The sequence below is a fragment of the Alligator mississippiensis genome, chromosome 3 (assembly GCF_030867095.1).
Source record: "Alligator mississippiensis isolate rAllMis1 chromosome 3, rAllMis1, whole genome shotgun sequence".
NCBI lineage: Eukaryota > Metazoa > Chordata > Crocodylia > Alligatoridae > Alligator > Alligator mississippiensis.
The window spans coordinates 256,816,060-256,842,436 of record NC_081826.1 but is presented as its reverse complement, the minus strand read 5'-3'; the positions used below and the strand labels follow the sequence as shown (position 1 = coordinate 256,842,436).

At 45.6% G+C, this 26,377-nt stretch overlaps 1 protein-coding gene across 4 annotated transcripts in view; it reads left to right on the top strand.

Moving 5' to 3' along the window:
* LHFPL2 (LHFPL tetraspan subfamily member 2) overlaps nucleotides 1–26,377 on the top strand; it is a 203,115-nt gene that overhangs the window by 170,202 nt on the left and 6,536 nt on the right. For all 4 annotated transcript variants that reach the window (XM_059725112.1, XM_059725109.1, XM_059725110.1 and 1 more), the window contains one exon: nucleotides 708–1,481. In XM_059725112.1, the coding sequence (XP_059581095.1) occupies nucleotides 1,052–1,481 (430 nt within the window). In that variant the 5' untranslated portion in view covers nucleotides 708–1,051. The remainder of the gene's footprint in view (nucleotides 1–707; nucleotides 1,482–26,377) is intronic.

Genomic DNA, 26,377 nt, shown 5'->3' with positions numbered 1-26,377 from the left:
ATAACTCAAGATGGGAGGCAGATAGAAGGAACAGAGCGGGTGCTGAGAAAAGACACAACCCACTGAAGCTGCAGTAAAAGCTGTTAGCTGTTTGGCTCTGACCAGGACGCTTGAACCTGCAGAATTTCTGCAGCCACATATGAAGGTTACCAGTATTAGCATTAACTAATTAACTATTAGTATTAACTAATGATAAGATGCAAGGTACCTCCACAGTGGTAGATATTGTAACTTCTCTTGTGCTGGTCATTTTCAAAGTAAACAGAGGTTTGATCAAACTCCCAGCACCAAAGACAAGGCAGCAACCTAAGGATGCAGCTAAGAAAAACTGCTTCTATTTGTATGAACATTTTGGTGGATAACTGCCAAGAGCGGTTGTTTGAATGGGAGGAGGGCAGTGTGGAGTTGGAGTGGGTGTTGCTGCTGTCTGTGGCTGGGACCTTGCTTGCAATGCTTTTGACAAACAACTGCAAGTAGGCTAGGATGGAACAGATGCTGTGAGTCCAGCAGTGCAGCAGGAGATTAATCACTCTATTGAGGCGAAGCTTGGGCCGTTTCCAGCAGGCTGGATTTGACAGGCCCCCGTTAGAATTTTCACGTGTTGATTTGGATCTTTGCAAACTGTTGGCGTGTTCTTGGGAGCTGCGGGGGTAGAAGAGGGACTTTTTTCTCACTGCTAATATATTCTCCTCCTTTCTCTCATCTAGGTGTGTGATGTCAAGGAGTGGGCAGTCCTTGGGCCCTCCCCCACACTATTGTAACGTCATGTGCCAGTATGAATATTAACACAGAAACACATACTTCAGTACTCAGTATCCAGAGAAGAAGAAAGGAGAAGCTAGACGTTGGGAACAAATGACTGGATTGCTTGCAAAACTTTGGGCAGCTAACTTCTTCAGAAATACTCCATTCCACCTATTGTGAAACAGTTAAAAGAGCAGAACAGAAACAGCATTTTTGGGTCTCTTTTTTTTTTATTTATTTAACTTTTTTCCCTTGGTGTTGGATCTCAGACTCTCATCCTCACTGAACACAAGCACTGAACATCAATATGTGTCATGTCATTGTAACATGTCGCTCAATGCTGTGGACGCTCCTGAGCATTGTTGTGGCTTTTGCAGAGCTCATAGCTTTCATGAGTGCGGATTGGCTGATTGGCAAAGCCAAGCCTGTGAATTCTGAGGATACAGACAACAGGACTGGAGGGTCACAGGAGCCTTACCATCCAACTTTGGGGATCTATGGACGTTGCACCAGAATCTCCCATGTGCAGGTTTCCAGACGAGACACGCTTTGTGGCCCCTATGCAGAGAACTTCAATGAGATTGCCAGTGGATTCTGGCAGGCTACTGCTATTTTCCTAGCTGTGGGAATCATGATTCTCTGTGCTGTGGCATTTGTGTCTGTCTTCACTATGTGTGTGCAGAGTGTAATGAAGAAAAGCATTTTTAATGTCTGTGGGCTGCTACAAGGGATTGCAGGTAGGTGTGATGTGGCAGCAGCTAAAATGTTTTGGTGCTATTCTGCTGAAAGAATCTAGGAGGAGATATACAGGTCTGTGTACCGACAAGTCATGTTAATTAGACACACAAATGAATTCCTAAAAGTGGACCTATAGGATCTAAATTCTGTTTGAATAGCTACCCAACAGGAATACATTGACCTGGCAGCAGGATTGCAGTTTGCTGCGTGCCAAAGTGAACTTGCCAAAGTTCCTTTTATAGCAGTTCAAGTCTTTCCACTGTTTGAAAAGTTTGTTTCAGTAACTCGAGCTTCTCTCCTTTGTTCATAGTACAGAAGCAAAGCTAATGCTAACACGAATACAGTCTCCCTCCTTCTCTCTGCTTTAATGATTTTTCCATTAGGCAGGAGGCAGTTTGCTGTGTCTGTGTCTGGTGCTTCAGGATTGTGGTGAGAGTAAAGACAGGCCATAAGGCTAGATTCTGTCTACATGCCCAGCTCTCGTTTATGCAGGGAGAGTTCTCTGGACTCTTTCAAGACCACAGTTTGACCCAGGTTCTTCATGGAAATAATGCAATCCCTCACTCAGTTGCATTTGAAATCTTCAGATTTTACCTGTTCAGTGTCCAAGTGACAGAATCATTTCTGCTGAACAAAAGAATTGGCTTCAAGCAATTTCTTATTTGTTTCCTTTGAGTTTGATAAGATGTTTGGGTTTAATTTGCATATTTTGTGGAGCTTAACAGTGCATCCTGTTACAATGAGATCCAAAAATGTGTGCTGAGTTCTTCACTTCCCAAAGGAAGGTGAGATAGTTTTTACTTAACAAGCAGTAAAGAAAACCACAGGCATGTTACATTGTTTGTATGATGCACTTCTGGATATGATCTCCTCAGAAGGGGCTGTGGACTTCAGATAAAATATTTGCACTGATCTTATGGGGAATCTCTTCTTCTTCGGCTATCCCTTGATATAAAGATGATGTCTGCCGGAGGAGGAAGGGAGGGGGAAATTATCGGTGAGTTTTAAGATGGCGGAAGAGTCCAATCCGTGCTCTGCAAGTTTTTCCACAGATATGACAGGTGGTGCCTTGGGGGGGAGGGGAGGGCACAGCTGTTGACCAGGTTGTTGTGCACTTTCCTTCCTCCTCTGCCATTTCTCGGCTTCCTGGGCAAGATGGATCTCTTCAAAGCAGGCTGTAGCTTGATGTATGGTACAGTGCCGTTAAGACTTGTTACCACCCAGCACTTCCTAGTTTGTAAGTTTGAAGCCACCCTTCTTAAGGTATGCTTTCAGGGTGTCCTTGTAGCACTTTCTCTGTCCCCCGTGGGTCCTCTTACCATGACTGAGTTGAGAGAAGAGGACTTGCTTCAGGAGATGAGTGTCAGCCATCCACACACAGTGGCCTGCCCAGCAGAGTTGATGTTTCATGATCTTTGCCTCAAGGCTGGTTATGTTAGCTGCAGAGAGGATGCTGGCATTGGTGCAGCAGTCTGTCTTCCCATCTAATGCAAAGGATCTTTTTGAGGCAACAGTGATGGAACCATTCCAGGTGCTTAAGGTGGCTTTGCTATGTCACCCATGTCTCATACCCATAGTGGAGCATGGGGATAACCACTGCATTGTAGACCAGGATTTTAGTTTCCACCTGCAGATCTTGATCGGTAAAGACACAGCAAAGCAGCTTTCCGAAGGATATGCTGGCACAGCAAATCCTATGTTCAGTTTCTACATCAAGGCTGACTGACTGGGAAAGGTGGCTGCCAAGGTATGGGAAATGCTCAGTGTTTTCCAGGGGTTCTCCACCAATGGTGATTTGTTGGGGGAGGGGAGCAGCTTCTGCTGTGGCAGGCTGGTGGAGCATTTTGGTCTTTCCAATATTAAGGGAGATTCCAGGCTATGAGAGGCACCTGAAAAAGGGTCAAGGGTGGACTCCAGATCGGTCTCTGTGCACGACAATAACACAGTTGTCAGCATACTGAAGGTCGGTGATGCCGGTCTTGGTAAGTTTTGTTTTGCTGTGAAGGCACCACAGGTTGTAAAGCTGACCATCCTTTCAATACTCAACCCCAGTTCTGGGAGGAAGGCAGTCATGGGTGAGAATCAAAATCACAGCAAGATAGATGGAGAAAAGGGTTGAGGCAATAACGCAGCCCTGCTTGACACCAGTACAGATGATAAGTGGATCTGTCCCTGATCCATTTCAAAAGGACTGTGGCAGTCATCCCACCATGGAGTAGCCTGAGGATGCTGATGAACTTCAGTGGACAACCAAACCTAGCCAGCACCTTCCATAAGGCTTCACAATTGATGAAGTCAAAGGCCTTGGTTAGGTTAATATATGCCATAAACAGCTCCTTGTATCACTCTCTACACTTCTCCAGGATGTGTAGTGGCTTTTTCTCTTTCACCTATAAGCTATGCTCTTGACTAGATATTTTCAAACCGTAGAAAGACTTTTGTCCAGACATGGCTTAAGCTTTGAACTGAATCTCATTTTAAGCAAACCATTTTGCCTCACCCTACTAAATACTCATGTAGCTAACAGTGCATGCAGTACACAACTGACTACACCATGAGGAGAGGTACCAATTGCAAGTTTAAACTCTTGTAACTGTATTATGTTTCAGGGTGGTTGTGGAAGGTCACCTGGTAATATGGGAAAGTCTTTGCTTAGCTTCACTCCTGGAACTCCAGGTCTCTGAAGTTAGCACTCACTGGAACTCTAGCCTCCCCACAAAGGGGTGAGAACAACACCAGGCCATGAGTCTACTCCTCACCCTGGCCAAGAGAGGTGCTGTGTGACCATGGTTCTCCTTCACCAAAGCCCTGAAGCCCGGAATAAAGGTGTTGTGCTTTCAGGCCCAGTCTTGGCTTAAGATACATTTATCTAGATGATAACTACAAACCAGCAAAGAGGTTTATTTTAATTTTTAAAAATGTGTAGTTTTGGTCTAGTCATTCTGTTTTGGGAATCCAGCCCCAGAAATGGGACAGATGCACAAAACTGGATTACAAACTATATCTAGTTGTAGGTTTTGGATCTTCACCTTCTTTGTTTTCTAGGGTGCACAGAGTTTTGAAGGGGTGACATTCCTTTTTTATTAAAGGCATATTTGTAAGATATACATATTTGTCTTTTTGTATAAGGCGAGGGTGTTTGGACCTATCACTTAAGCGTCCCTTGAAAAGCTAACCGAGTTTACACCCCTGATATCCTTCCAAAATATTTATGAGGATTCCAATTTTAAAATGTGCAGAAGGTGCATTCTTGTATCTTAGAGGAGTGCTCTGGAGACCAGACGTTCTCCTTGCTGAAAAGGGGGTATGTGCAAAGGCAGTTTTTCAGTTGTAAAATATGCCAGTTTGGACAGTGGAAAGAATTGTTATCTCAGGAATTAGACAATAGGGGGGCTAAAGCATTCCTTGTGTGTTAGGTGTGCTTTTTCAGTAGCACTGTGAATTGAAACACTTCTTCCTTCCGATGAAGATAAATCCACACCGCATAACCTGGGTAACTGAAAGGTCATATTACTGAAACTGTTGCTATGAGAAATGCCTTTGCCGGTATTTGCAGCCTGCTGTCTTGTGGCTAGTGTCTTGTTCTCTCAAAATTAATTTTTATTGAATTCATTGCTACTTTGTGCGAAAAGCATGACTGCATCTGGTTAGCTGAAACTATTTTGCTGATGACTTATCCTAGTTGTGGAGTTCAGGGTTTCTTGGATCCTGATTTTTGGAAAGCATCTGAGCAAATGGTTCAAGGACTGCTGTCAGCATGGCTGATCTTTGACAGGACTGTAACAATGCTCTCATTTCTAGGCTATGTAATGGACATGTCAGTTGCTTTTCTTCCCTCCCAACCCCAGATCCATCAGGGATAAATCAAGCCCCCCTGCTGTGCTCCTGCTCCAGCACACCAGAGACTGCCTCTTAGGCCAAGTGGATACAATGGGAACAGCTCTGAGCGGCTTGGAGTATACCTGAACAAGCTCAGGTTCTCTGCCTTGGAAAGTCAGAGCCATGCTAGGAAGACACCTGGGACCAGGAGGGGAGCCATGCAGGGAGCTAGGGTTTGTGACCTTTCTTTGAAATGTGATTTCATCATAGCAAAAGGCTCCTCTAAGTACAGTAGTTGTTTTTCAGCACATGTTTGCTGCATACTTGCAATTATGTAATAAGGGATGGTCTTCAGACTGCAACCACAGCAAAAGCATTTACAGGCACTCAGAATCTTGGAGACTTAATCACATTTATATATTCCTACAAGGTTGTAATGCAATTAAAAACATACAGCAAGTTAATCTACCCCTGGATTTCATCATGAAAAAACAATAATGGATACCGGACATATCGTTTCTTTCTAGCATCCTATGTTGTGACATGGGTGGTGTTTGAGGTGAAAAAGTAAAATATAGAATTGGATCCTTAAGCCCAGCTCCTGCCCTTGCACAAATATGTGGAGCTCCCTTTAGGTCAATGGCAACCATATGCATATCAGGTCCACAGAGAGCTTTTGTTTGTTATAGACAGTTTAATATAAAGATTAATAGAAGAAATCTGCCTCTTGTTTGAAGAGCTTTTCCAAATCTTGGAATTCCTTTGTAGAAAACTAAGCTTTTCACCATTTGCTTCTATGGCTGAAATTACTGTTGTTCTGGAGGCGCAAAAAATAGTAACTGGCATTCTTAATTTTGTCAACATGTAAAGCTTGACCTATCAAGAAAAGAATCTGTCCCCTGCAACAAAGAGTCCAAAGAGTGGAACTGTATCATTAGAGAAATAATTATCACTTAGCAGCAAAGAGTCTGGACAAGCCTTCATCTGAACACCTTTTTGGAGCATGGAGTCTATTTTTAAGAAGGCTATGAATCATTCGAAATTCTAAGGGTAAATGATAAGCTGTTTTAAAATACATATGGAGTAATAGAAAAGAAAATAATTCATTCAGTATAGGTTGTCACAGTAACCATCTAGTGACAGGCAGTAAATCATCAGCAGTCCATGGACAGTACATGCATATTATTAGCATAAGCATTTCTGGTGCTTATGGGTCACCATCAGCCTTTGGTACTCCACTGGGCTACGTAACAGACACAGAAGGATGAGACATTCCCAGTTTACAATCCAAATTGATAGTATTTATATAAATCAGTAATGCTTAACTTTTTTCCCAGCAGACTGGATGGGCAGCGCCTGGTCCTATTGCAGACTGCATGGTGATTTCCAGTCCAGCCTGGAGCCAACATGGCGGCCACTATCTGACCATATAGGGGATGGGGGGGAGCCAGCTCAGCCTAAGCCTGGCCCCATGGGGTGGGGGGAAGGGGGCTTCACTCAGCCCCATGGGGGGGGAGGGGGGTCATGACCCAGTCCCAAGCTGGCCCTATAGGGAAAAGAGGGGATATGGCCTGGCCTCATGCGGGGCGGAGGGATGGGAAGGGGTGTGGCCCAGCCCAGCCCTGCATTGGAGAGGGGGCACAGCCTGGCTCCGGCCAGATACAAGGGGCTTGGGGTTTGGGAATTTGGCAGGGGGAGGGTGACCATATTAATGACCACTGTTCCCCCACTGCCAAGTTTCTGGACCCATGGGGGACCCTGCAGGCCAGATGTGATAGCTCTGAAGGCCACATTTGGCCTGTGGGCTGGAAGTTGAGCACCCCTGATACAAATATTCTCATGGCTTTCATGTTTACCCCAGCTCTTGGTCATGCGATGGGCTTCCCTCTGTTGCCAGAGGGGACAGGAGTAGGAGCAATGGCCTTAAGCTGCAGCAGGAGAATCTTAGGTTGGAGATTAGAAGGAATTTTCTGACGTGAGGGTGAAATGCTGGAACAAGCTATCTAGAGAAAGTGTAGACTCCCCATCCTTGGACGTTTGTACGAGTAGGTTAGACAGACACTTGGCTGGGATGGTTTAGTCAGGGATGATCCTACCTTGAGCAGGGAGCTGAACTAGATAACCTTGTGAGGTCCCTTCCAGCCTGACTTTTCTATGTTCCTATGATTTGCACTGTCAATTTTTTTTAAATAGCAGAGTTTCCTCCAATCTTAGTTTTTCATCCAGCTTAATTTCATGATGAAAATGATCATCACTTATGCATCTTTAAAAAAAAAGCATTATAGATAAAAGCTTTAAAAGAAACCCAGTGAAGCTTAGTCTCTAAACAGACAGTAAGTAAACAACATGGAGTTTGAATGCTGGGTGGATAACGCCCTTCAGTGATAGGAACTGGCCTGAAACATAAATTGTACCTAAGTCACTTTGAAATTCTTAAGTGCAGATGTGTTGAGACTTTCCTGAAGAGGCCTTCAGTGACACCGTGACCATGTGTTGGACTGGTGAGACTGGGTTCGCTGTGTGAATAACTTGATGTTATGTGAAATTTTGAGATGCCACAAGCCAACCTGTTTCCTTTCAGGAAGAGCACTATGTAGCTCAGGTAAAGCTTTAAATACAAATAGGCAGAGGTTTCTCTGATATATTAGATAGACAGTTTGATTTGGCAGTTCCTTCTGAATTATATCTGACTTTCATAGCAGAGACAGGCAGAGAAGTGGGATGTTGTATCCCTCAGGTTCTAACGTCTTGCCAGGTTGTGAATCCACTTGAGAAGGGAGCCATCTTGTGAACTACCTTTCCTTCTCCCCTGCCACCATGCTTAGATACCTGGAGTCAAAATCCATTCTATTGCATTCAAAGGCTATCCCATCATTTAATATTGTTGTTGCAGTAGCAGCTAGAGGCCACAAGCAGCATAGAACTCCCTGTGTTCGGTGTGTAAAGTTATAGAATGATAAAGCCTTGTCCCAAAGCACTTAAGAGTCTAAGAGCAAGATGTAACCTACAGGCTAGGACAGATGGGGGAATACATACATAGAATAGGACATGCAAATCCTTAGTCAGTCAACAGTGGTGATCACAGTTCTCTACTCACCTAGCCAAAATCAGGGTGCCTCTTATCTCAGTTCCTCACTATCTGCTCAGTTTCCGTCACTCAAAAAAAAAAACCACTCTCCCACCCTGGCAGGATTAATTTCTTCTCCACAGTCAACATAATTTTTCCCCCACTGAAATCCTGTTTTCTTCCCAGCACATGTTTGGAATCAGTTCTGCTCACCTCAGCTGGACCATAAGTCTCCCCCAACCATGGCCTCCTCTCTTTTAAAGCCATTTTCAGGATCCCTCTCCAACATCCTCCTCCCATTCCCCTTTACCAGGGTTTTTCATGTGCTCCATCACACCTTCCTTCCCCATTCATTGTTCCCTCTCCTGCCCTCCTCCCCACAAAGCAAATTCCCTCTTGATGTACCTTCTGTTCCCTCCTGGTGCATGTTTCCTACATGCCTGCCCCTTCAACCTTCTCTATTTTATTCCTCCCAGTCTGACCCAGTGGTCCACTGCCAACCACCCAGCAGTGCCAGCTGATAGCTTTGGATGTACTCTGGTGTTGGTGATGGAGGGAGCAGCTGTAGCTTTGTACTTTGAGGTGTCTTAGCTGGAGTTTCCCAGTAGGGAGATGGCCAGTATCATGTGGCTCTTCAACTCTCCGCAGGCCATGACAAAGGTCTCCACAGAGCACATTTGGGAACTGCTGATCTAATTTTTCATTAATAACATCTGTGATTTGGGAATAATTTATGCCTCTCTGGATTTATATTAAGTTTTTTTTCCTCTGTTGTTTACATTTGCTGCATCTTAGTTTAATAATCATGGCTCCAGTCATGTTAACAGTAGTTCTTCAACATCTTTTTTAATGCTGACAGCCCAGTAGTGCTACTGGTTGCAGTGACCCACACGCACAAGATTTGGTGCATCAGTTCCAGTTTCCGTAGCAAACATCTGTTTGGGTTCTGTTTGTTCCAAACAGCAGTTTTTTTGGCTGATGCAATGAGGATGTAAACTTAACTGTTCCTTGTAGTCAAAAATGACTGTTCTGGGGCTGAGGAGTGCAAATGTTAGACTGGCAATTTGAGCATGTGTTATGTAGTATTATAGGCCGCTGAACAATGACAATTCAACAACATAGTGACAGGCAAAATTAAAAATACTCAAATAAGATTAATTTAAAATATGTAAACTCAATTTGAATCTAGGTGTATCTGTTACATCATGATCACAGTCACTGAAAATAAATGTCAGAATCTCTCCTATTGTGGGAGAAGTAATACATTGTTTTGGGTAATAACAAGTTAACAATATTTATTTTTGCATGGTGTCTTTATCTTTCTGAATGAGATACAGTTCTAGTATTTGTCCTTCTTTGCCTTAGAGATGTTTCATACTCAACTGTGTACCCTTCCTAAAATGATGAAATGGAATATTTATAACTAAGTGGCTTTGCTTATGTGGATCAAACTAATTATGGTAACTGATCATTTTTATGTATATGCTTGGGTACCAGATAATCAAATTGAGTTATCTTTTAATGAAAGAAAACAATTAAGTATGACACTTTCCTAAGGCAAAAGTATGGATGTCAGATGACTCTCATTTTCTGAATTAGATGCATTATCCAAAAAGAAATTATGTTCATAAAATAATCTGGCATTAAAATTTACACACGAGCTATTCAGTGTGACTGCAGTTGTTTGCAAATAGTGCAAGAGTCAGTGTTCCATTTCCATGGCATATCAGGGATTTGAGGGAATTATATGTTCACTGCTACATGAAATGTACTGAGGTAGAAAAGGAGCAAAACAGCTGCACTTAGGATAAAGAAAAAAGAGGTCTACGGTCAGAATTAAACAGACAAAAAGTCTAGTCAGGTAACTTGCTAATACAATGTAATATACAGAAATGTTAGAATGGTCATGGCAAGGACAGTATATCAGAGTTATAAAACTGTAAACATCCACGTAAAGGAAGCTGTTCTGACTCTACCTGGGGCATTCTCCCAGCAACCTCCATCCAAGCTAAAAAGTTTATGGTCACCAAGAATACTGTTTTTTGATATCTGAGCTATTGCTATTGTTTTATGTAATGCCATGGATCCAATGCCTTACAGATGATTCACATTCCCTGTAATACGGATTTTAGTTATTTTTTCAGGAGCATGGATAGTTTAAAATGTCATTGACCCCAAATGTAGCTACTCATTAAAGCTTTTTCCCCACATTGTTATTTTGGGGTGGGGCACAACTTGCCACTTTATAGTACTCTTTAATGTGGTGAATCTACTGGCAAATTGCTTGAGCAACTGCCTGAATGGGGCTTGGGGACTGCAGCCTTTGTTTTTATTCCTATTTGGGGAAAGAGGAAGGTGATCTGAACTCTCTGCATGGCAGCAGTGATACGTGAGCTGCACACTTCTTGTGAGCTGGGAGGTAAGACAGGAACTGGAATCGCAGAGAGATTGGTAGAATCCAGATGTTGTCAGGACTGGAAAGATGCACAGGGGAAGTGTGGAACTGGCTAGTTCTCTGGGAGTTGTGACATGAGGAGGTATGATTGAGAGTTATTGGCTGCTGAGATGTGAGACAGGAACTGGGAATTTCTGAGGAAGTTGGGAAGGAAGTTGGGAGTCACTCGGAGCTTGCTGTTATAGCAGGAGGATAAACAGAAGGGTGGAGATACATGGGAGCTTGCAGAGAGGATGGGAGGTGAGCTGGAGGCAAAGAGGTTCCTGGAACAGAGTGAGGCTATTAGAATTTGATGTGTAGCTGCAAAGAGCATAGTGTGGGGCATGGAGATGCAGGATTTGGGATTGCAGTTACTGGGGAGTCAGCATGGGGGGAGCTGTTGTTTGGGTCCGTCAGAGGTGAGGGGCACAGGAGGTCAGAGGTGCACAGGTGCAGAGTCCGGTAAGGAAAATTGTAATGTACCAGGGAGCCGGGAGGAAAGTCAAGTGAGAATCTATCTAGAGCAGGGGTGGGCAAAATGCAACCCAGGGGCCGGATGTGGCCTGCCAGGCCATTCTATCTGGCCCACAGGGCTCCTAAAAAATTTAGAAAATTAATATTTATCTGCCCCAGGCTGCCTAATATGCAGCCCTTGATGGCTTGCCAAAACTCAGTAAGTGGCCCTCCGCACAAAATAATTGCCCGCTCCTGATCTAGAGTCTCACTGCTTATGACCTGAGGGAAGTAGTTGCTAGATAGATGGGGCAAAGAAAATGAGGCAGTGTGAATGCAAGAGAACCAGCCGTTACGTTAAATGCGTGCAGGAAGGCAGCCAAACCCAGACAACCTCTGAGCGTTGTCACAAGTGTAGAAGCAGGGCCCAACCCCTTATTTTGAAAAGCGCGTCTTCTGCTGACACTCAGCCCAGGGTCTTTTTTCCTAATGCAGAAATTGCACATCCCTGAAACAGAGGGGTTTATACTGGAAACCTTGGCACAGCCTTCATTTCTTTAGCATTCTGCACAATGCAGTATAGGGCTTTCTGAAACGCACATGGCTACATTCCAGCAGGATAGCTAACCTACTTGGCTGCCGACAGTGCAAGCTCAAGGGACTACTGTATGGAGGAAGGCAAGAGACTATACCAAAGAAGGCAAGCTGTGCTAATGTTACGTGTGTAAAGTGGTAAACAGCCATGGAAGCAAAGGTTCAGCAGGACCAGCTTTGAGAAATGAACAGGTCTCCCCTAAGAGAGAACCTCGCAGTGTTTCCTAGACAGTTTTCTGTGTTCTGGTTCTGTACGTTAGTGAACATTCACATCTATTGGTGTGTACAGTGCTTGCTACTCTTTTTTTAAGAAGAGTTCTTCATTTTACAAGAATGGAATTTCTGGGGATAGTGCTACTTCCCATCGCCTGGTAAATCATTCTCAGCTGAACTAAGTTATTGTGATCCTATAGCCAAAGCAGGAGGTTGATTTGTGCAGGGAAGCTATGTGAGTGTAGGAGGCTTTTGGCAGCTGAGGTGGGAAGGTTAGAAAGAAAAGGATGTCCACTCCCCCTCACCACTCTCTGGAATAAAACCAGGACACATCACAGGAAGGGGCCGGGTGAGATATAGCATTTGACATTTTTTTTGCTATTTCTCTGTCCCAAACTTTTAAAACTTTTTGGCTGCTTACAAATGTGGAAAAAATCCCCAGTGCTTTACTTTCAGCTGGGTGCACCCCCACGCTGAGCACAGCACATGCCCAAAAGAGGCATCGTGTAAGTTTGACCCAGCTTGCCCAACATCTGTATAGATTGTGCACTTCAGCAGCCCTTTTTGGGGCTTTTATCTAATAGATTGAATCAGCTATTAGATAAGTGCCACAAAGGCCTGCTGAAGTGCGCAATCCATACAGACACTGGGGAGCCAGGTCAAACTGATGCCATTCCTCTTTCGGTAAAGTGCTGCTTGTTTTCTTCCCCCTACGACTATCAGCAGCCTTAATTCTCTGTCAGCAGACTCTATGACGAGATTGTGTGTGTGTGTGTGTGTGTGTGTGTGTGTGTGAAACCACTGCCCTAACTGCTGCCTTTTTTCTTTTTGCTGTTGCTTCCTACTCACTAGTCTACTCCTTTTCTCACATTCCGCTCTTCCATCTTACAGTCACCCTCTCCTCTATTGTCCACCTTCCTCCCCATGATGCTGCCAACACTTCCACAGTCATATAGATTTTCAGAGTCTTTCCTTTTCCCAGTACTCCTGCCTTGCCCCTTCCCCACCAAATATCCAGTACCTCTGGGCACATCTACACATGCGTTTTATTGCACATTAGACTAATGCGCAGTAAAGTGTCACCATTTACATGTTCACAGCAATTATTGTGCAATAGATTAATTTAAAGCGTCGTTTGCTAGTACCAACAGATACAGGTACTAGAAAATGGCTCTTTAAATTAATGTCCTGAAGCACATGTTTAGACCCTGACCAGGAGCAAATTGTTCTTGGTCAGCCCAGGCAGCAGGGGGTCACAACTGCTACCTGGTTAAGCCTTGAGCTCTGGGACAGAGTAGGGGGAACTGTCCTGGCTCTGGAGCAGCTCCCAACTGGGGGTGGGTGGGGAGGGAACCGTCCTGGTTCCAGCTCCCCCTGTCCCCCCACTCCTTCCCCCAGAGCTTAGGGCTGGCCCTGATCTTCCTGCACCTGGCACTCAGGGGAGCCTGGAGCGCCCTCTGGCTACTGCGGGGTGGGGGAGGGAAGGGAAGAGGAGTCAGAGGAGGGCAGGAGCAGCCCTGAACTAAGCTGCTCCTGTTGAGCTCAATTTGCTTCTGACCCAGATGCATGTGTAGATGTGCACCCAGGAGCAGTTTAATGCATCTGAATTTACTGCACAGTAAATTCAGGCACATTAATTGCATGTGTAGATGCACCCTCTGTCTTCTTTAGTCTGGTTTTCACCAAGGAGGTAAGAAGCTTGACTTCTGGATCAGTTACCACCTGAATATGGTCTTTGGTATTCTTGTTGCTCTCAAAGCAGAGGGTGGAGTCGGAATGAGTGGCATGTGGATCTGCCTCTGAGCATGACTGAGGGCTTAAAGTCCTGTAATGGGGAACCAACTCTGAGAGGTTTTCTGAAGTGAAGAATTAAAGGTGGTGACATGAGACAGGTTTAGCATCAGAAAAGTGCCTGCTCTTGGTGCTGATAGCCAAATCTGGAGGGGTTTAAAAAAACTGGACAAGAGAAACTGTAAATATAACCAGCATCAAGATATGCTGAGACTGAGGCCTTTGCAGCTCCTAATGTTTTTCTTTGTTTGTTTAAGATATCACTTCTCTTAGGCAATATTTTGCCTTCTAGGTGCTGCAAAATGTGCCTGTAGGAACAGAGCAGTCCTTCACTCGGGTCAGCCTAACTCCACGTATTACAGGAAGCCCCAGAAAAGCTAAATGTTCTGTCTTCACTGATTAGGTTGCCAGCGATGTTATTTTATTTTAACTCTTGGCAAATAGCCTGTATATTACAGAAAGGATTGCTAGGATTGTGCTGAGAATTGTTTTTTCTATTGGAGGACACTTAACTTTGGCAAGTCTGAATGACAAGCTCTGTTAACTTTATCAGTATATGCTGAAAGCCTCTAGCAACAAAGCTAAAGGGGAAGTAAAGCATGTTTTTAAATCCTTGTTTCCTCTTCTAAGTGTGTAGAGGGACAGCCAGCAATTAATGAACAATGGAAAGCTCTTAATCAAGCAGTGTGTGTCCTGTTCATTCAGTTGGGACAGTTTTGTTCCTGGGTCTTATGCCCTAGCCCAGTGCTACTGTGCCTCTGATCAGCTGCAGATATTCAACTTCAAGTAAGGATTTGTCATTGAAATGTAAATACAAGAAATCATTAAAGCTGCTCTCTTAGCTCTGAGAGCGTGACTGTGGCTCTGTTACTAGATGTGGTATGGCACTGAAAATGGAGGAGGGAGAGGGCAAGAAGGAGTGCACAAGATGCCTTTGAGCTAGGTTGGCTATCCGCTAGTAGCACAGCCTAGACACAAAGTCTTGTTTAATGCATACGATAAACATTGGGGAGAAAAATATCCATCCCTAAGACCTCTCCTAGTGCCTTTAAGGGCTATATGTCACAAAAGTAGATATAATAGGAAACCCCAGTTATTTCCAGACCTGCTCTTGGTTATAGTGTAGTGTTAGCAGGCCTCAAATTAGTGGTGGTAACAGTGGGATCGTTGTTGCAGATCCTGCAAGATTACCTGCACAGTGCTACAGGTTACTTAACCAATAACTCTGCAGATAGCTTAGGATACATCTATGAAGCTTGGAATATTGTTAGGCTTCTTCCAATAATTCCCAAAGCTTCCCCTACCTCAAATTCAGATCTCTCAGACTGAGTTCTCTGTCCTCAGCCTCCCTGTTTGCTCCTACCAGATGAAAATGAAAATGAAAAAATCACTGTAAACAATCATTTTGTAATGGAGGTCTTCTCTACGGATACCTGCTGAGCAGGAGGCTGAGTGCAATGTTTTTTCTATCTGAGTGATAAGGGGGAAAAGAACAATCTCTCTATACTGATAGAGGCCTTCACAGGAATTGTTTCCACTATGTCAGGAAGTACATGTGCATACATGCGTATGTAAGGGAGTCCTGGAGTCCCAGGACCAGCCCTCTCTTGCCACCTACATTTTGATAGAATTAGCTGTGTGACACTGGCAATGGAGGCAAGCTTACTCTGTCCACTTTATAAATGCCTTTGGGGTGGGAGTAGGGTCTTACTTCCCATTATGTGCAGGGGATGAATGAAACTCATATCACTGCTACTGGAGGAAGCTACACACACACATTCCCTGTGCTTTAGTGGAAGAACAATCCCCTTGCATATCCTTATCCTTTGGGTCTTCCCCAGTTAAAGTGAAGCAGTCAGGTACTGCTTTTCCTTGGACCCTGCTGCATTGCCGCCTCATCGACCACATCTGGTCAATTTCCTGTTTCCTCAACTGCATTTCAGAGCTTTTTACAATTTATTTCAGAAATGAGAAGATAGTTTCAGGATTTGCAATGGAAATTGGCCTTCCTAATATATATTGGGGTTTTTTTAATATGGTGCAATAGCAGCTGCACAGGAGACTATGAGAGGTAAATAGTGTAGTGTGCACCTCCACTTATCCAAATAAACAGGTGAGTAACTGCGTTCCTATGAGTGGATTTCCAAGCTCCGGCCAAAGGGATCTGCTTTACGTCACTAAAAAAACTTGCTGCTCTGCTGCAGCTCAGATCCTACCCCAAATACTGAGCGTCATGCAGTGTGACAAATGAATGCTAATGTTTATTCATCAGGTTGCTGTTTTCTAGGAAGGTTGCCTGCATCGCTCTGCTGGATTTTATCAAAACTGAGTAACACTTATCACACTTCCTGTGCCTTTGGGGATGGAGTGGAAATCTTGACACACATGTGCAAAATATACCTCAGTACCAAAGATCAAAGTGCAGAGAATTACTTCAGAGTCTTGAGAGATCTGCTTGCACAAAAATACTTTCTAGCCTATTTCTATTGATGATTTTTGCAGCAAGCATGATTTTGCTTCTTTCTTGTTTCTGGGGGAGTGGTCACTTTTACAGCATTTCATGTTTGGAGGGTTTGAAGTTTGTGTGTTAAATTCCCCTGTATGCTTTTTAAGTAGAAGAAATCTAAATTTAATTGGCCTTTTTTAAGACTTTTTTGTGTGAAAGAGAGAATTGAAGTTTGGTAGCAGTGTTACACAATCAAAGTTGACAATATTCTTCAGCGAAATGTAAGGGAGTAAGACTCTAGTGAAATACTCACATCAGAGCCCTAAGCCAGTGCTCTTGCTGTACAGGATTCTTGGCTGCAGAGAAAAAAAAATTAAACACAGCTTTCTAGTCTTTTTTGTAGCCATCTTGCTGAATGCACTGCCTTCCTTCACAATGAAATCACATTGAAAAAAATAACACAAAGATGGCATATAATAACAGAAAGGTAATTTGATGAAGAGAACTGGGTCAACTTTAAATAAGCAGGACAAGAATAGTTAATAAAGTTAAAGTGATAGCTAAGATAGAGGGACATATTAATATGCTTTTAAACTGGCTTTCACATTTCTTCAAAAAACCATCATAATGTTTGAACCTCAAATGCTTTCTTAGAGAGGACTCAGCTGCTGAGTGGGAATCCAGCTTATACTTTCTAGAAATCTGCTTTCTATCTTGAAGACTGGCTGCTGTATTAATATATTAGCACAAGAGCAGAAACTGATTGATGATCATTGTCATTAATATTCATGGTGTCTAGGTCAGTCTTCAAGCAAAGGGGATGACTAGAGATAATTGTTGCTAGATCAGTAAGTGGTTCACATAAAAATGTAGTGTTCACCTAAAAATGGCTTGTTTGAAAGATTTTACCATTTTTAGTACTATTTTCGATTTTGTATTTGAGATAGGCAAAAGCTTTCAAGTTGGTAGCTGTGTTTTTTTAGTACCTCTGGTGGACTCTCAAACTTGTGATTAGGAACTGTACTGTATGGTAGGATACTATCTACTAGGAGCCCCAGCAAATCCTGTAACTGATGTGCCTGGATGCTCCAGAAATTTGTACAGCCGTGGAGGATCCTGTCCTCAAGGAGGCATGCTGAGTTTGGGGAAGGAGTATACAATGGTTTCTGGCTTAAAGAAAGTCACGGCAAGAATAAAGTAGCACAGGCCTTAGTGAAGGCATAAGTTTATCTTAATTTTTTTTCACAATTTGATTTCTCTCTTATTGTGAAACATGATTGCACATGGCTGGTGGAAATCCTGTGGCCATGCTGGCTCTCTATAAATTCAGTGCCTTCTTCTCCGGTTGCACTATCTTCCAAGCTAAGCAGCTCTACTTCTCCAACTCAACTGAACTCAATTTCTGCAATTGCAGACTTTTTGCTGCCCTTTTGTCATCTTTGACTCATTCTACAACCTGACCTTATTTCCCCATTTCTCACTCCACACAGGATCTTGCTAGTTTCTTTCACTCAACTTGCTTCCCCCACCTTCTTTCCCCTCTTTCCTCCTCCACAACTGCAGGGTTCTCTCATTGGCTGTCCCCTTCTACGCCATGCACTTGCCCAATGACTCTTCTTGTCTTATGACCTGCTATATTGTGTGTGCCCATTCATTCCTTTCCATTTTTTTCCTGACCCTCTAGCTTTTCTCTGGTTTTACCTCTTCGCAATACAAGCATGCTTTAATCTCTCTCATCTTTGCAATGGCAGGGCAATGACAGTGCCTCATTTCCTTTGCTTTTGCTTGTTGGTATGTTGTAGGGCATCCTTGGTGTTCCAGGTAGTGCCTCATGTAGTGTGAGGGTTGAAGTACTGATTTGAAGGAAATGGGACTGGACTGAATGGCTGATGTGGCTCCAGGCCCATGTTCGTATTGTCAAAATACAAAACCATGTTCCCCACCCTCCTTGCTTCTGGAACTGCTGTTCCATCTTCCATCACCCTGGCATCCCTTCAGTCCCTGAATGCGTACTTTGCACCCTGCCTGGGGCTCTTCCCTGTCTCTCTCATAGACCCTTTCCAGTCCACTCCACTGCAGGTCTCTCTGCAATCTCTGATGACCTCTTCCTAGCCAGAGGACAGACCCAATAATCTAGAATAGGGTGATGCAGATGAATCTGGCCTATTGAATTAAATGGATGTAGATAATCTCAGAAAAGCTACTTGTGTCAGTAAAGGAGCAGACACAGGTATTTAACCACTAGCATTGCTGTATGTAAATATTAATGATACGTAACTAAGTGGATTAATTGTGTCTTGATTATGTGTGCATTGGAATGGCTTTTCTCTGGGTTTAAGGCAAAAATCTCAGCCTCTGACATCTCCTTGTAGATGTAGATGTCTATCCATCAGCCCCAGCTCAGGATGGCTAAACTATAAGTTCTAATTTTCTTCCCAAAGTCCTTTCCCTATCTCCTTTCTCCATCAGCAAGACCCATAATCTGGGTATCATCTTCAACACAGACCTTCTTAGTCTAAATCTTTCCAAGTCTTCTTGAATAATATCGCTAAGATGGGGCTTTTCCTATCCATCAGTCCTTGGCCTTGACAAATGCAACCTTGCCCTGTTCAGAACACTATGGCAAACATCAGTTTCCTGACCCAATGCTTTGCCAATTAAATTGTGTAATGGGGGAGGTGGGAGAGTGACCCAGCAGCAACCCAGGGAGCTGCCTCTGAGGGAGGGAGTGTAAAAGCAGTGATAACCACAGTGGCTGCACTTGGACTGGAATTGCACTGCCACAGTTGGCATGGAAGGAGATGGTGCTGCCCTGGGCACAGAGCTGCAGCCTCTGTGCCCGTGTCACCTTCCTGTTTGCAGCTTTCTGCTGGCTCCCCCTTTTCTAGCATAGCAGATTACAAACTATGTGGCTTCACTTTCAAAACCCTTCCCAACCTATCCTTACGCTACATGCTATCTCTGTTCACAACTGGGAGACTGATTCCTGCCTTCAGTCAACCCAAGATAGCAGCTTCCATCACCCAGTCAAGCCCCTCTGTACTTTCTCCCATGCTCTCTTACATGCTCTCCATAAGTATCCACAAGATTAACTGTCTCCCTTGAAATTTTCTTCTGTTGCAATGCCACCAGTAAACTTGGCCATAGCTCTTGATGTGCTGACACTACTGTCACTCAGACTGGCCAACACTTTCTCATTGCATTCCCCGTTCTTTGTATCCATTGGCTGGTTCTTATGTTAAACATTTTCATAGATTCATAGATGTTAGGGTCAGAAGGGACCTCAATAGCTCATCGAGTCCGACCCCCTGCATAAGCAGGAAAGAGTGCTGGGTCTAGATGACCCCAGCTAGATACTCATCTAACCTCCTCTTGAAGACCCCCAGGGTAGGGGAGAGCACCACCTCTCTTGGGAGCCTGTTCCAGACCTTGGCCACTCTAACTGTGAAAAAGTTCTTCCTAATGTCCAATCTAAATCTGCTCTCTGCTAGCTTGTGGCCATTATTTCTTGTAACCCCCGGGGGTGCCTTGGTGAATAAATACTCACCAATTCCCTTCTGTGCTCCCGTGATGAACTTATAGGCAGCCACAAGGTCGCCTCTCAACCTTCTCTTGCGGAGGCTGAAAAGGTCCAGTTTCTCTAGTCTCTCCTCGTAGGGCTTGGTCTGTAGGCCCTTAACCATACGAGTGGCCCTTCTCTGGACCCTCTCCAGGTTATCCGCATCCTTCTTGAAGTGTGGCACCCAGAATCGCATGCAGTACTCCAACTGAGGTCTGAACAGCACCTGATAGAGGGGAAGTATCACCTCCTTGGACCTATTCGTCATACATCTGCTGATGCACGATAAAGTGCCATTGGCTTTTCTGATGGCTTCGTCACACTGCCGACTCATGTTCATCTTGGAGTCCACTTGGACTCCAAGATCCCTTTCCAATTCCGTGCTACCCAGCAGGTCATTTCCTAGGCTGTAGGTGTGCTGGACATTTTTCCTCCCTAGGTACAGCACTTTGCATTTCTCCTTGTTGAACTGCATTCTGTTGTTTTCTGCCCACTTGTCCAACCTGTCCAGGTCTGCTTGCAGCTGTTCCCTGCCCTCCGGCGTGTCCACTTCTCCCCACAGTTTTGTGTCATCTGCAAACTTGGACAGAGTACATTTCACTCCCTCGTCCAAGTCACTGATGAAGATATTAAAGAGTATCGGTCGAAGGACCGAACCCTGCAGGACCCCACTGCCCACACCCTTCCAGGTCGAAACCGACCCATCTACCACGACTCTCTGGGTGCGACCCTCCAGCCAATTCGCCACCCACCGGACTGTGTAGTCATCCAAGTCACAGCCTCTTAACTTGTTCACCAGTATGGGGTGGGATACCGTATCGAAGGCCTTCCTGAAGTCTAAGTATACGACATCCACCCCTCCTCCTGTGTCCAGGTGTTTCGTAACCTGGTCATAAAAAGAGACTAGATTGGTCAGGCACGATCTGCCTGCCACGAACCCGTGCTGATTTCCCCTCAGCATAATTTGTCCTGCTGGGCTCTCACAAATGTGAGCCTTGATAATTTTTTCAAAGACTTCGCCAAGGATGGAGGTGAGACTGACTGGCCTATAGTTGCCCGGGTCCTCCTTCCTCCCCTTCTTGAAAATGGGGACCACATTGGCCCTTTTCCAGTCCTCCGGGACTTGGCCTGTGCGCCATGAGCGTTCAAATATTCCCGCCAGTGGCTCTGCAATGATGTCGGCCAGTGCCTTCAGCACCCTCGGATGGAGCTCATCCGGGCCTGCTGACTTAAAGGCATCCAGTTCTTCCAAGTGACTCTGCACCATCTCAGGGTCTACGCATGGTAGTCTGGCGCCCTGCTGCTGCCTCTCTATAACCCCAGTGAGAGACTTGTCGTGCCCCTCGCTTAGGAACACTGAGGCAAAGAAGTCGTTGAGGAGTTCAGCCTTGTTCCCTCTGTCCATCACCAATTGTTTCTGCCCATTTAGCAGGGGTCCTATTCCTCCCTGGGCCTTCCTTTTACTCCCTATATATCTAAAAAACAATTTCTTGTTGTCTTTTACTTGGGATGCCATCCTCAGCTCCATGGTAGCTTTGGCTCGTCTAACTGCCTCCCTACAAGCACGAGCAGAGGAGGTATATTCGTCTTTGGTGATCTCTCCCTGTTTCCACTTTTTATGTGCTCCCCTTTTGGCCCTTAGGCTGCCCTGGATTTCTGTGGTCAGCTAGGGAAGCCTCCTGGCCCCTTTCCCTCTTTTACCTCACACGGGGATCATCTTGCTTTGTGCCCGAAGGATCGTTTCCTTAAGGCACAGCCACCCTTCTTGGGCTCCCATCACTTCAAAACTTTGGTGCAGGGAATGCCTTTTGGTTCTGTTTTGTACAGTGCCCAGAGCAGTGAGGGCCCGATCCATGATGACAGCTGCAAGGTGTGACCAGTAATACAAATAAATCATAAATGTACATGGTGGAGAGAAACTACAGCCCTCCAGGACTGAGCAATACAACCATGCTGACTGCAGAGCCAGTGGGAACCCCATGCCTGATCTGAAGGGTGCTGGGCACCCCCCCATGCTCACCAAAATGGATATTGTCAAATGGCTAAATGACTGCTTGACATTAACATGAGAAAATATCACTGTCAAACATGGCATTTGTAAAGAAGCATAAAGGGCAAAACCAGTGCATCATGGCTTTTATTTCATGTGTAACTGGCCATCTCCGCCTTAGATACAAATTACGAGTTGAACTGTACATGCTGTGGAGAATGGCACTGTGTAGATTGTTGTTTCCCAGGTGAGGAAACCTATGTGAACCCCTGGAGATGCTGTGATAAGAACACCCTGTTTGCTAATCTTGCCCTTGTAGATTCAGTCTAAGGCTGGTATGGCTCCAGAGCACAGAGCATTCCCCCTCCTCTTTATGCTGCCTCCTCATTCTGCCTCTTATGTCCTTGTTTTCTGCTCCATCCAACTGCCCCATACCCACACCATGGAGCAGCACTGCTTCACCACACAGCTAAGTGGCAGTGGGAGGTGAACAAAGGGCCTACAGGTTGGTTTTCTTCCCCAGGTGTCAAACAGCAGAGCGGCAGACCCAGGCAGGGATGCTGTGGAGCTGAACACAGTGCCTATGCAGCTGCTTTTCTCCTCTGAATGGTGTCTTGGTTGCAGGTGTGGTGGCTGACTGGAGGTTGGGCAGCTGAGTGCTCTTCTCCCTGGTAGTAGCCACTGCAGTGGGCTTTCAGTGCCGGGCTATGCACTCTGTTTCTTTGGTCAGGAAGGGGAGCCCCTCCTTGGATCTTTTCTGTAACAGCAGGAGCAGTGGAGGCAGTTGGTCAGCAGGAGCCTGCAATCACTCCTTCAGATGACAAACAGGGAACAGCACAAGCCACTCCTGTTGCTCTAAGTACTTGAATATACTACTCTTGGCAGCCTTCCTAGCCAGGGGAGATCGGGGATGGGTCTCTCATCCACCACATGACTTAGATATTAGGCCATTGGGCTGGTCAATACAATAGTTCTGTGTGCTGTAATACATAACATGAACTGTGCCTCTCCTTGTACCATTAGCCTACACCAAACCTTGAGCAGGGCAGTTTTCCTTAGCTTTAAATTCCCAGAAAGCCCTATTTTGAATTACAGTCATTAAGTGCTCCTACAAATGGCAAACAGGTGTTTAATATTACTGAAGTTGTTAAAGATGGTAACTATTTAATGGGCCTATTAATAAGGAAGTAGTTGAAGTCCTGTGGAGAGGTCTGTTATACTCTGGTATGTGCGCACTGAAATAGAGTTGTTTTGCAAGGGAAATCTCTGTAAGAATGTGCACCTTCTGTGGTATTGGCTACACTGGTCTAGGACTACTGAGTTTACCCATTTCACTCAAGTAGAGAAAATGTTCCATATTCATAGCTCAGCTATGTAAAACCATCTTTTTTTTTTCAGAGAAGATGGTCCTAGTTCATTTATAATTAAATGAAGACTATGTTCAGCATGTTTTCCCTAACATCCCATTGTTAAAGCATATTTGGACTTCAGAAAAATCCAGACAAAATACACTCCAGGACACAGTACCCCACACAGGTTTTGGTTAGGAATTCTTCAGGTTCTTCAGGTTGAAGCTCCAGCCCTAGCCCCAATCCTTCCCTCACCACTGAGGCCTTGATCTGCCCCCCTCCCCCCCCAGTGGGAATGGAGTAACAAGACCCGAACAGCTAGGGTGGGGTGGGGTGGGGTGGGAGACGGAGCTGTGAGCAGCTCATCCAGGAAGCACAGGGGGAGGGGGGCATGCTTCGGAGGGCGGGGGGGGGCATGCTTCTTGGGAGGACCATACCCTCCCCCGACCCCCGCTGTCAGTGCTGCTGCCTTCCATACCAAGCATAGCGTGGGCCAGGCCTGGCGGGAACAGCCCAGTGCAGCCTTCCAGCCCACAGCTGCAGCCCACCCTCCCCCATGCCCACCAGCCCCTGCCCCCCATGTCCTTGGTGGGGAGGGAAGGGGGAAAAGGGAAGGCTGCATTGGGCTGTTCCTGCTGGGCCTGGCTCACACTATGCTCGGTGGTGGCACTGGGAGGAGGGGTTGGGGGGCTACAGCCCCCCTGTGGCCCCACTCCCAGCGCTGCAGCCACCTGGCCTGAGCACATCCTGTCTGGGGAGAGCTCAGTGCTGCCCCAGCTCCAGCCTACCCTGCCACACCCCACATGCAGATCCAGGAGAACGCACGCCCACGTGTCCTCCCAGGCTGCATGCCCCCCCCACAACCCCCCGATGAGTGGCTCACAGCTCCATCCCCCACCCTGCCCCAGCTGCGCAGGGCCTGCCCCTGCCTCAGCCCCACTCCCTACCTCAGAGCTGCTGCAGCTGCCAGTGTTGCCCCATGTTTGGGGGAGGCATGCATCCCCTCGATCTCTGTGCGGCGGAGGGAGCTGCTGCTGTGGACTGGGCTTTGCACCCTGAGCCCTGCTGCACGTGCCAATGCCCCTTCCCTCCCCCACTGACTGACCTGCTGAGCTGGAGGGTTGGAGTGTGCACATGCATGCACATGCACACTCAGCCCCTGCAGCCCAGTATTGACTTCAAGAGGCTCTGGGATCTACCGGTCTATCAAGTGACCACTGCTATAGAGTGACTCAGATGCCAAGTTTTAGTTGTTTTCTGGAGCATGCAAACAGAAGCGGCCGGGTGCAATTTTAGAATCTCACATCGTGTTGTTCGTCTAGACATGTTAGAAAATTCTGGGGTTTGTTAAGTAAAATTGTCATTCTGCCTTTGATTCCTAGAGGAAACAGCAACTGTGATGCATCTGCTGTACAACCAGCAAAAAACAGTCTCGTCATTCTGGTTACATACTAGACAGGAAAATCCTGATGCTGAGGAGGGGGAATTGTGTTTAGTCTGAAGTGGCTGCTGGACTCAGCAGGATGAAAGCACAGCTTATTCTGGTCTGCCTGAGGTTGAGCAATACATTTTTACTTGCTGTACTGTAGGCAGTCATAAAGCACTACATGTTTGTCATTGTTTTGTATTGCACATACAATGCTGAAGGCACATCAGTCACCAGTTTCACAACCCAGAAGAATAATGGACTTCACAGTTTATTGAAGTTCTAGTGTGAAATACTGGAAATACTTTGTAAAGGGGCTTTCTTCTGTGATGCAAGTGACAGTTTTAGACAGTTGGGAGGCATTTACATTGTACCTGTATTAAATAAACAGTAGTTTGTTTTCATTCAAGGAGAGGCCTGGCATCTGGCTGAATTTCAACAGTAATTAAGGAAAAGCAAATGTCCTTGAGGAGGTGCAGGTGTCCTTTTATAAGCTGCGGGCTGGAACACCCCAGATGGTCCAACATGGACCGGGTGGCTTCTCTAGTGCATCTGGGAGACAGAGTTGGCTTTCTCCATACCCACGCTGGAGTCAGCTGCTTCTCCCAGCACCCTGCTCCTTGGCTGCTGTATGAGCGCGGCTTCAGCTGCTGGGGAGTTGTGACAGGGCCAGATATCTGCAAACTGCATCTGCACTGCTACCTACCACTCTCCCTCCCTCCCCAGTAGCTGCAGTTTAGGCACACCTGGAAGCTGCCCAGCTCAGCATTGCTCCCCACCAGCTGAAAGCTATGCTCACGCTGGAGAAGCAGTGGTGGTGCAGCCAGCTCCTAGCTGTCTGGCCTTGGCATGGGCACAAGCCAAGCCCCCTCTCTCTCATGTGCCACCAAAACCACCTGGCCAGTATCAGATTGGAGCTGGGAGGGTGGGGCAAAGCAGCAGGGGCATGGGCACAGCTGGAAGCTGCCTAGCCCTAGCCCAGGTGAGGGCACATTTCCACAAGCCAGATCTGGCCCATGGGCTGTATGTTGCCAAACCCTGTACATGTACAGTCATGTAAATGTAAAGTCTCAGTGTACATGTAAACCCTGTGCATGTAAAGTCTTAACTGAATTGAACTAGATGGGGACTAGTCTTATCTTTGTTCTTGCACTACAGAATAAACAGACTGGTTGTGATTTATAACTTACTAAAATGTCATGGGTGGAAGAAATCTAGGAATGACTTCATGCTGCAGGTAGATGGAAATCTGTTTTCTCTGGATCCATTGTTAGACAGTGATCCACTGTTAAGACAGTGCACTGTGTACATCGTGCCTTTCCCAAGATGCTGTGTCATATAGTTTCTGGTGCTGAAATAATTAGGTAGCATGAGTGACCTGTGCAGTTAAGAAATGTGTTACTATAATGGAGCAAGAGTATCTGCACTTTCTTACTGCCATTCCAAGCACACAAAAAAAATCAAGCAGTTTGAAAATGCAGTGTTTCATAGGCGTGAGCCCTGACTGGTACCTGCAGCCACCTTAGCCTCAATCAAGGAGTGCTGAGGTGTGAAACACCCTAAGGGCACCATTCACAAAGGGAGTGGCATTGTAATGCTTAGCTTTTCAGTGACTTGCCACCTAGTAGAATTTCAACCCAAAATTAGGCATACAGGCTTCTTGTACCCTGCACGGGAAGAATGGGAGCCTTGGAACAAGCAAGTGACGAGTTGCTTAAGCCAAAGAGAAGGGCAGGATTCTTAGGTATGAGCCC